Source organism: Propithecus coquereli, unplaced genomic scaffold, assembly GCF_000956105.1.
Source record: "Propithecus coquereli isolate 6110/MARCELLA unplaced genomic scaffold, Pcoq_1.0 Scaffold184, whole genome shotgun sequence".
In the NCBI taxonomy this organism is placed as follows: domain Eukaryota; kingdom Metazoa; phylum Chordata; class Mammalia; order Primates; family Indriidae; genus Propithecus; species Propithecus coquereli.
This window is the reverse complement of record NW_012143190.1, coordinates 825,380-835,952: the sequence shown is the minus strand read 5'-3', so window position 1 is coordinate 835,952 and position 10,573 is coordinate 825,380. Positions and strand designations below refer to the sequence as shown.

At 53.9% G+C, this 10,573-nt stretch overlaps 1 protein-coding gene across 1 annotated transcript in view; it reads right to left on the bottom strand.

Annotated features, from left to right (window-relative positions):
- The window catches only part of LRRK1 (leucine-rich repeat kinase 1), a 126,301-nt gene that overhangs the window by 41,462 nt on the left and 74,266 nt on the right, over positions 1–10,573 (bottom strand). Inside the window, exons 12-19 of the mRNA XM_012642723.1 lie at positions 9,208–9,337; positions 8,551–8,663; positions 7,896–8,110; positions 5,768–5,932; positions 5,008–5,180; positions 3,813–3,933; positions 3,383–3,542; positions 1,888–2,164 (exon numbers count right to left, since the gene is read on the bottom strand). Of these exons, the coding sequence (XP_012498177.1) occupies positions 1,888–2,164; positions 3,383–3,542; positions 3,813–3,933; positions 5,008–5,180; positions 5,768–5,932; positions 7,896–8,110; positions 8,551–8,663; positions 9,208–9,337 (1,354 nt within the window). The remainder of the gene's footprint in view (positions 1–1,887; positions 2,165–3,382; positions 3,543–3,812; positions 3,934–5,007; positions 5,181–5,767; positions 5,933–7,895; positions 8,111–8,550; positions 8,664–9,207; positions 9,338–10,573) is intronic.

Here is a 10,573-nt window from a genome sequence, read left to right as displayed (position 1 = left end):
ATACTTCACAAAGGAAGACATGCCAATGAGCTCATGAAAGGTGTTCAATCTCATTAGCCGTGAAAAAAATGCAAAGTAAAACCACCATGAAATACTATTTCACATCTAGCAGAATAGCTAAAGTTGGAAAAGACCTACAGTCAACAAATTTTGGAGAGGAAATGAGTGACTAGAGAGGACAATCTCTTGGGGGAACTGTGTGGCACTTTCTTATGACATTAAACTTACACTCACTCTATGACCCAGCAATTCCACTCCTAATATTTACCGGAGAGAAATGAAAGCATATGTCTACACAAAGACTTAAGACTTCTATATAGCAGCTTTATTTATAACAGCCAAAAGCTGGAAACCACCCAGTGTCCATCACCAGGTGAGTGGATAAACGCATTGTGGTAAACACATACAATGGAATACTACCCAGCAAGCAAAAGAATGAACTCCTCGTACACGTTGCAGCACAGAGAGACCTCAAATGCATGATGTATAGCAGGAGAAGCCAATCAGAGACCACACTGCATGACTCTGTGTAGTCATGGAGTCCGAGAACAGGGAGGACTAGGCTCTGGTCAGAGAAATCAGAGCAGTGGTGGCTGGCAAGGCTGGGAAATGACTGGGAGAGAGCGTGGGGGAACTTCTGGGGTGTTGGGAAGGTTAATATATTGCCGCAAGTGCTGGTTACACAGTTGTATGTATTGTCAAAAGTCATTGTTTTGGACACTAGCGATCTGTATGTTCCACTGTAAGTAAACTTTACATCAGTTAAAAAACAGAAGCGGTTATGAGTGGCACAATTTGATCAACAGAATTGTCTCATTTGGGGGGGTGGCAGGGCCAGGTGGTGGAGGGGTGGGGTGAGGAGTGGGTGTCTGAAGTACTGGGAGGAATTTTGAGCCTGGAAGTGCCACCCCACAACCAGGGCTGTGTAGGGAGGTGCCTAGTGGGATCAGACAGCAGAGGAGAGAAGGTCGGGGGGGTTAGGGGGGTCTTGGAGCCAAGCCAGCCTCCCAGGTGGCAGCAATGTGGAAGCTCGGGTTTGAGACTCTGAGAAATCTGGGCATTCCTTTGGGGTATGGAGGACCAGGGCAGCTTAGGGAGCGGAGGAGGCCTGCTGAGGACGCTGGAGGTGGGAGGGGAGGGTGACTGGGTCACTGTAGAAAAGGCTGCCCAGAGGCAAAGGGTCTGATGATGACTTGGGGCAGGTTCGGCAGAGGACTGGGGAGAGGGGCAGCTGGGGGCGCCCAGCAGCGGCTTGGAGACCAGCACAGAGTCGTGAGGAGTTGGCCAAAGGGTGGCAGCTGAGGAGTAGCAGGTGCTGGAGGGGAAGGGAAGGAGGAAGAAGAGCAGGGAGCTTGCTTTTTTTGTTTTAGGACTGGGGAGACCTGGGCATGTTATAGACCCAGGAAAGGTCCACAGAGAGAGGCAGCGATCAGCCACCGTATAGAACGTGTCTACTTGACAAAAAACTGCCCCACGTGGACCCTCACAGCCATCCACACTTGGAGCAGGCGATAACGTTGCTCCGTGATTTAGTCATGTCAGACCGCACATCCTTGTCACTCACTCTATTTTTATTCACCAAATAACCAAGCACTTAAGGCATGCATTATTTTTAACGCCATCCCTACATGTTTTCCTACACCTTTTCAATAAATAGATTTCTTTCAACTCCCTGAAAAGAGAAGCCCGTGGCACAGGAGGGAGTGGCCAGTGTGGTCTGGCCATGCCCACTGCCCCGCTGACCGGGACAGCCAGGCGGGTCATCACCAGGTGCCGGCCTGTCCCTAGGGGGTGATGGTGACCTTTTTCAGGCCACCAATGGCGCCAGACACCACCTCCCTCCTCCAGCGAGCAGCCTGCACGGCCCAGCCCAGTGCGTGTCCTCACCTGTCATTGGCGACGGGCAGGGCGATCTCGAACTTGGCCAGGAACTGGAAGTACTGCTCTTCCGTCTGCTGCGTGAAGCCGGTCCCCACCAGCAGCATCCTGAGGTCCTCTGCGCGGATCACCCCGTTCTTGGCCACTGACCGGGAGCCCTTGATGTTAAAGATCCTCTGCAGACATTCGGACAACCAAATGGGGTCGAGGAAGTAGAGGTTCCGCAGGCCGTGGCTGGTGTCGGGAAAGTGGAGCAGGGTGCCGGTTTCTATGAGGAAGCTGATGGCTGCCCCAGGCGCGGGGAGGAGGAAGCAGCGTTAGATAAAGGAACGGAAGGGGCTCTGGGGCGGCCCTGTTCCCAAGGGGGGCAGGTCAGAAATTCTTCCTAGGAGGAAACCAGCACCCCTGACACACTGCACCCTTCAGACTGGATGGCAGCCTGCTCACAGGGGCACCTCGTAACTCTCGCCAACGTCCCGAGCTGACGGCCACCTGGGAGCTACAGTCTACCCGCATTATTTGCAGATTCTGTCCAAATTTGCCTACCCGCTAAAATTTATTTGCGGCCCCAAAACCAACACTCGAGGCGTGCCCGCGGTCACTCGGAACCACGTGCGGGTGGTGAGAGTCTGCTCGCCCGGTGTGTGTGCCAGCCGAGGTTGAACAAGGTGAGCTCCGCCTTGCTGCTGCAGCTCTCATGCCGTAAACAGGGCCCTTTTCAAGGTCTATGTAGTGCCGCATTTTTAAAATTTTTGTGCTTTTTGTGGGTGATTTCACTGTTTAAAATGGCCCCCACGCGCCGTCCTGACGTGCTGTCTAGTGTTCCTAAGAGCGGGAAGGCTTCGATGTACTTTATGGAGAAAACACGTGTGAGGTAAGTGCTGTTGGCCGTGAATTCAGTGTTAACAAATGAACAATATGTATAAATAAGGTGTCTTTAAGCAGAAACACACATAAAACAAGCTTCTGCATCGATGGGTTCATGAAAATGTTGTGCCCAGAGGCTCTCGGGAACCTAGTCCTGTGAGTCCCCCAGAAGCGATGGTCCAGCGCTGGCTAGCTCAGCGATCGGGGTGACCGCAGGACATAACTACTGCGGATAACGACAACTGACTGCAGTTGTTTAACCTCCATCCCCCCGCGGGGCTGTCCGCCCTGGCAGGCAGGGACAGGTCCATTTTGCTCTATGTTCATCTTCAGTGGCCAACGTGACGCTGGTGCGGAGTAGCTGTTTGTGTTCTCTCTCTCCAAGGAAAGAAGGGTGGGAGGGAGGGATGAGAAGAGGAGAGATGGAGGGAAGGAGGAAGGCAGGCAGGAACAGTTTTTGGTTCCCTCATTCAGAATGTATTGCTCTGTTGTGCTGAGGGCCAGGCTAGACTTACCAAGTGCAGATGGTTCTGTTTCTGACAGGTACCCGCCCCTGCCCTGCGTGGGGGCTCTGGCCCTCTGCCCAGCCTCCCCAGGTCCCACCTGGGCCCCGCCACCCACACCCAGCCCTGCCCACCAGACTGCAGGTCCTCGTAGTCCTTGATGTCATTGTCGGGCGTCTGCTCCACCAGCTGTTCCAGCTGCCTGTCCGTCAGGTACTGCACGTTGTCGTCCTGGCTGCGGTGCTGCTGCTCCGCCAGCACGGCCTCCTGCAGGCTCAGGTAGCTCCTGGGGATCTGGGGCACAGGCAGGCAAGGCAGGGCCCCTCAGGTCCCAAGGCATGCTCGCCAGCTCGGGCAGCCCCGGCCCGGCCCCCACCCTGGTCCTGAGGCCTCAGGAGGTGGAACGTTCAATCTCCATCCCTGCCCTCCACCCTGATGCAGCCCTCCCTGGAACCGCTGAGCCTCATGACACAGACATGTCATGTGTAGTGAGAGGGCATTTGCAGGTCCCCAACAACAGCAAGCAGGCCCCTCTGGTTTTAATAGGGTGAGTGAGGTACCCACCAGTCTCCCCGCCAGTCGCTGGCAGCCGATGGTGCTGCCCACGTCCTTCATGTTGCACGTGACGTGGAAAATCAGCTGCCTCAGCCCCTCCTGACCTTCCAGGCTCTTACAGGAAATCTCGCTGTGTGAGCAAACAGACCTGAGCTTCCCCATCATGCTCCGCTCTCTGAGGAAGCACTGCAGGGTCTCTGTTTTTCCAAGTCCAGAGAACTCATGAAAGATGGCAAAGAAGTTGACCGAGGCCTTGCTTTGTGCAAAGCACTGTGCTGGGTGCCCCACAATATGTTGCTTTAGTCTGTCTTTCCAACAAGCCCATTTCACAGAGGAGGAAACTGAGGCACAGAGGTACAACGTGACCCTCAAGGACACAAGCTGGGAAGGAGCAGACTCACTAAGGTTGGACCTGGGTTCTGACCCAGAGCCAGTGCTCCTGTTATCACAGACCCCACTGGCTTTCTCAAAGGCACAGCAGGCATTCCCAAAAGCCTCATCCTGCATTCTGAGCCAGGATGATGTGTCCCCAGGCTGATCCATGCACTAATGTCTGTGGCACACCACCCAGAGTGAGGGAGTCTGAGAGCCACCAGTGCAGCTGCAGCAACAGGCGGTGCATTTTATTCCTACCAGGGAACACTTAATTTACTGAGCCTCAGTCTCATCATCTGCAAAATGGGCACAACAATCCCTGTAGCCTGCAGGGCTGTCGTTGAGAGTCCAATGACAGGAGGTGAGCCCAGGGTGGCTCATCCCACCAGCACCGGCCCATCCCGACCCATACTCCTCCCAGACTCGATGGTTGCTATCAGGACACTGAGATCGCACCTGAGGACTGGGACCTCTCTTTCCCCGGGTCTGTCTTTGATCAGTGATCAACAAATGGGATGCCTGAGTTCACTCTCCTAGTCCCATGGGGACCGTGCACTCTCAGCACTGGCCGTGGGGAGCAGGAGAAGGGGTCAGAAAGGAATCGCAGAGTGGGCATCTCCAGGCCCCGCCTGGCTAGTCATCTAGTGGGTTTTCGCCCCCTCCAGGGCGGGGTCTGCTCAGCTGGCGGAGCTGCCACTCTTGGCCGGGACGGGACCCAGCCCCAGCCCCAGAGCACTCAGTGGGTAGGTCCAGGCATTCTGGGAGGACAGACACATCAGCGACCTACGCGCACACGAGGCGGGGGCAGCGAGAGGCTGGGGACACTCACTGCAAGTGCTTGAACGTGATGTCTGGGAAGCCGGTGGCCCTGGAGCCTGACGGGGAGCGGCAGAGCGCCAGCACGTAGGCGCGCAGCGTCGCGATCCTCTCCACTCGGAATTTGGCTTCGATTAGGTCCAGGTGTGTCCCGACCACCAGCACCACCGCGTTTGGGGCCTTGGCCTGCGACAGGGAACCCCGAGGCTGGGCACCCTTTCTGTTCATTGAACAAGGGACAGGAAAGAGCCCCTACCCGCGCAGGTGTGCCGACCCAGGGCACCCGCGGCCTGTCACTCCGGGCAGCACCTACACTCCTCGCTCTCTGTGAACCCCCAGGGCCTGCTGCACTGAGAGGTGTCTGAGGCGCCCCATGACCACCTTCCCAGGGGGAGCTGAGTTTTACATATGGGGAGGGGTTTCTGACCCTTCAGAAATGACATCAGCTACTTGAGGTGGAGGGAACGGGGGGAACATCTTTATATCTGGGAGGGGAGCAGGGATCCAAGGGTGGGGGTTCTTAAATTTAAGGTAAACAAGGAAATTACAAGAGTGCCACCGAACTTCAGCACTTAAAATTGCTCCCCTGTGAACGGCAAGCTGGACCATGATTCTGGGGTCCTCCGTGAAAGCCCCTCAAAATGCAAAGCACTTCTCCCTAACATAGTTCCTTTTCGTCCCTCAGTACAGGGGATGCTTCCCTCATCGGGGGATCCCGACCCCGTGATGCTCTGAGAACTGAGAGCTGCAGAGCTGGCGTCTCGCGTCCTCACCTCGATGTTGAGCAGCCAGAACTGGAGGTTGGCCACGGCCTCCTCCCCGAGCGCCAGGTTCCAGACCACCACGTACAGGGCCTTGTCGGTGAAGAAGCACTGGTTGACAGTGGCCATGCTGGCCGGGCCCCCGATGTCCCAGACGTTGAACTCCACTGAGTCAACCTACTTGAGCAACAAGGCAGCGACGGGGAGGCATTTTAGCGACCAAGGTTTTAGTAAACCTAACGGAGATCACCGATAACTTTCAACGCTGTACTTGGAGGCCTGAAACAATGGTGGGAAAGTTACGGCCACTCTGTTGTTTCTCTCAGGAGTCAGTCGTGCAGGCAGGGGAAAGGGGGCCTGTGGTGTGGTGGTGGCCTTCTGGGGACTTCTATCTACTGCTAACAGGCCAGCAGCCAGGCCCTGGACGGACACCGGAGGGCGTGGGCCTGGCTCCGTCTCGGCTGCCAACGGTTCGGGACCGTCCTGCTGGAGCAAGCCCTGCTCTCACGTCACTGTTCATGCTGAGGTGTGACCTCCCTTGCTTTCTCTGTGGGAGGGCAAGACGGAGGAGCGGGGCCTCGGAACTTGTGCAGGTCAGAGGGCAGTGCCCACCAAGGATGACGGGAAACTCCCCTGATGTGGGAATCAAAGATGAGCTGTCGGGCTGCCGGGAACGGCTGTGTAAACCGTGGTTTCTCTATCGGTGCATGAGGTCAGAGTCTGGCCCGAGCGGCTAAGGCTGCACTTTTCCATAGCAAGGAATCATTTCCGTGATGCAGCGTTTTGGCCTCCAAGACAGAGCGTGCTGACCTGGTTTTGCATAGAGGCAAACGGACAGCTGTTCCCAGCTGGCTAACGGCCAGCAGCGGAGAGAGCTGCAGGCTCAGTGTTCACAAGATCAGGTGGTCGTCCTTCCACTGAAGGACGGGGTGGGGGGGCGGAGAGGGGGGCTTTAATCACGGGAGGAAGGAAGTAGGGGACAAGGGACAGGAAAAATACAAGTACTAATTCACCCCTCAGGCCTCGGCTACAGGAAGAAAATGAGAGTAATTGTTAAAAAGGCAAAGCAGGAGAGAATGCAGAAGGTTCTGGTTACTTTAGAGAACGTTTGGACACGAGTTAGCTCGATTTGCTCCCGGGGTGTTGTGGGATGGGTGGACCTGGTATTAATTACCGTATTAGGACTCAGAGGACCAGCTTCTGAGCCTATGTTAGAATATATGCTCAGCTTAAATGCCTAGTTTCTCAAACTGGATTTGGAAAATGGTTTTTCCTGAAAGATACTGCAGCAAAACCCATCTCTAGCTGGCACTGTGCTTGGGGGCTTTGGACAAAATCATGCAACATCTGGACCTCGAGGCCCCCCAGTTTTCCGCGATGAAACAGCCTTCATGCACCGTGGAACCCTGAGGAACCTGAGGGTGACAGAAGCGCAGGCTCAGCAGATAAGGACGGCACTGTCTGCGCGTGTCTGTTACTCACGCTCAGAGAGCTACCCGCCTGTGCTCTACTCCAGGGACGGAGATCGCCCCAGTAGTCCACGGGCTCTTTGTTTCAAAAGCAAGACAATGTTCATTTCCACTTGCCCGGCACTGAATGGGAAACAGGATGGCTAATAGGTCCGGCGAAGGATTCAAGTGGGGCTCGAATAATGGGACTTTTCAGAACTTAGGGTGAAAGCAGGCATTAGGGAGGACAAAGCATTAATTCCCAGGGTGCTTTCTCGGCCTCCTTGTTAGGGGGCAGATGCTGCGTGTTTCGCTGCCTGCAGCCGTAGTTAGCTCTCAGCCCTGTGGAGGGCCCACCCCGGACCATTTGAATCTGAATCTTTGGGATCATAGAGTGGTGAGGCCTGGGCGTTGCTATCTTTAAAAGCTCCTCCAGGGACTCTAATGGACAGTAGGGTTAGGAATCGCTGGTCCAGAGTCTCAACTGTAACAGGAAAACTACAAGATGACGTTAAGAAATGATTCACTGCTCTTGGCAGCAGCTGGTTTCGAACAGTACACAGTGGCTCCTGCAAACATCTGGGCTTTGAACTCCAGGCTCAGAAAATCCTGGGCTCTCTCAGGAGAAGGGAGAAGGGGCCCAAGGAACGTCCCTCCCACCACAGGGACCCAGCACGCTGACCATCCTTGACCTTGGCTCTCGAGCCAGCTGGCCTCTGGAGCTCCCACTTGGTGGTCCTGATGGTGGCCTCTCCGTGCACCACCTGGGGGGCCCTCCCCGTCTGTAAGATCTCCAGGAGGGTGGACTTGCCCTGGCGCGGGGGACCCACGATGATCATCTTCATCTGCTTGCACTTCTCTGCTTTCCGCAGCTGAGCACGCAGGTAGGACAGCATTGCTTTGGGGCCTGTGCAGAGTCAGGAAGGGGAACGGTAGATGCTGCTGCCAACACAGCAATGGGAACATGCTCATCTCCCTCGGGAAACAAGATCCTGTCGCGAAGGAACATTTTCTATGTGTTCTAATGGGGACAGTTAAGGAAGACTACTGGGCCTGGTGGAGGGAAGGTGTGATACTAATCACTCCCAAAGTGAAGTCTAGAATTCAAGAACCTAAGGACAAAGTCCTTGCTGCCTAGGAGGTCACAGATAGTCTTACCACATGATTATTCTCAATGTATGGTGACCCTCGGTAACTATTGCTTAAGGGACGATTTTATAGCATATTGCCAAACCCAGAAGCTAGGGCTGGGCTCCAGGGGTCACCTGTTGCTTCCACCACCAGAACTTAACAAGTGAACTTGAGTCATCTTTCCAAGGAGGTGACACGTGGCTGTGGAAGCCCTACCTTCTTTTCTGATCTCTGCGGGCACGTTGCTGATGGTCTGGTCTTCAATGTCCAGCTGCCAGAGGTTGCCCAGCTGCCCCAGCTCAGGAGGGAGCTCTCGGAGGCCAGGGTTGCTGAGGACGCACAAGCCCGCCATGAGAAAACACACACATGAGCACACACACACGTACACACGCACACATGCAGCTCCCGTCAGTCTCTGTAGCCTACAGGGGCCACCGACAGCCTGCACCCCAAGCCCCACACCTCGGGCCCTGATTTATAGAGTCTCATTTGAAACGTGAATTCCAAAGCCTTTCTCCCTAGACAGTCAGTGCTAGAAATGGCAGCTCTGTCTTCCACAAATCCCCAGGGCTTAGAACTTGGTCCCATCCCCCAACTTTCCTTTCTCTTCTACTAATGAAAGGATGAATGATTCAATAGTTCTCCTCATTACAACCCAGAGAAGAGAAGTAGCAAAAGTATCATTGTATGCTACCCTTGTCTTCCTCTCCTCTACCTTCCTGACCAAGCCCTGTTGTGAAAATCCCACTACTGCTTCCTGATAAACAGATGGCTCCTTTCTGCCCAGCTTCTGTATCTCCGGTGGTTTATGGGAGGGTATTCTGCCACCCTGGGCCAGAAGGGCCGGTGCAGCCACTCTCACTGTATACTCACTTTCCCAAGTAGAGCTCTGATAGGTTCTTTAGCAGACAAACTGAGGGAGGGACCGCATCGAGGTGGTTGTCGTTCAGACAAAGGACTTCCAAAGACTCACTGAGGAAGGTCGGAAATTCCAGCACACATGCTGCAAAGAAATGGCAAAGCAGACTGTTCTTGATAAATAACTCTGGACTGTCACAGCATGGAGGCCAGGAGGCCAGCTGGGTGAATAGACTGGCGCAACCTCCTCCAGAGGGCATTTTGGCAAACCCATAAAGAGAATAAAATGCTCATCCCACCGACCTAGCCATGCTAATTCTATGGACATCCTTGCACACGTGTGCAGCAAAGGATGCTCACTGGCACATTGTCAGAGCAAAGATAAAGGACAACCCACACATCCACCCACAGAGGGTTGGTCCAACAAGTAATGGAATAATATGCACCTATTACAAAGCATGGGGCAGGTCTACATGCATGGGCATGAAGTGATTCTCAAGAGCTACTGGTCAGCTGAAAAAGCAGGGTGTGGAACCAGATAGCTAGAAGGTTTATTCATGTGCTAGGAAATGTCAGCAGATGTCACACACACATGCATATTCATGCAGATGGGTGTGTATTCACGTTATATGCATGTATGTATGTGTGTGTGTAGATTAGATGTGTATGTTAGACACGGACACGATTGTTACCAGAGACATATGAAATTCCACAGTTGTCTTTGGGAAGGGGAATTACTAGAGGACTAAATATTGATGCTGAGCTCTTTGGTACTTTTCAAAAATTTTTAAAAAATATACATGCATTACTTCTTCAATTAAAAAAGGGTAATTAACTCAAATACAGCACTGTGGGCCCAGTTTTTATGCTTCCAAAGATGGCATTCTCTGAAACACCAGCCAACTGTTTAGTATTTAAGTGACTTCATTAATTAGGCTAATTATGAGATTACCATGAAAATCACGTCAAATCTGCCGTTTTCACGGGCACCGGGCGTTTGGGTTGTGAAAGGACGTGGGAGAGCTTGGAACGCACACCGATGGGAATCGGAGGTGTGGATTTCAGCAGGCTCTCTGAAGCCTTTATCCTTTCTGCTAAGGCAGGGAGAGCAGGCAGGACAGCATGCCCCGAGCTCAGAGAATTCAAGATAAAAAGGCTGCCTCAAAACCCTCTCCTCTGGTTCCCTGCCAGGCACGGAAGATAGAGAAGCCGGGACTCCTTTGTGGGGCTGAAACCAAGCTTGAGCGCCCTTGATCGCAACCGCCCCCCTTGGCTCCAGCTTTTCTCCACACAGAAGGCTGCAGCATCAATGGTAACGGGGTGACCCGGCCTCGGAGGACATTCCGGGAGAGCAGATAACGCAACACCAAAAGCGACTTCT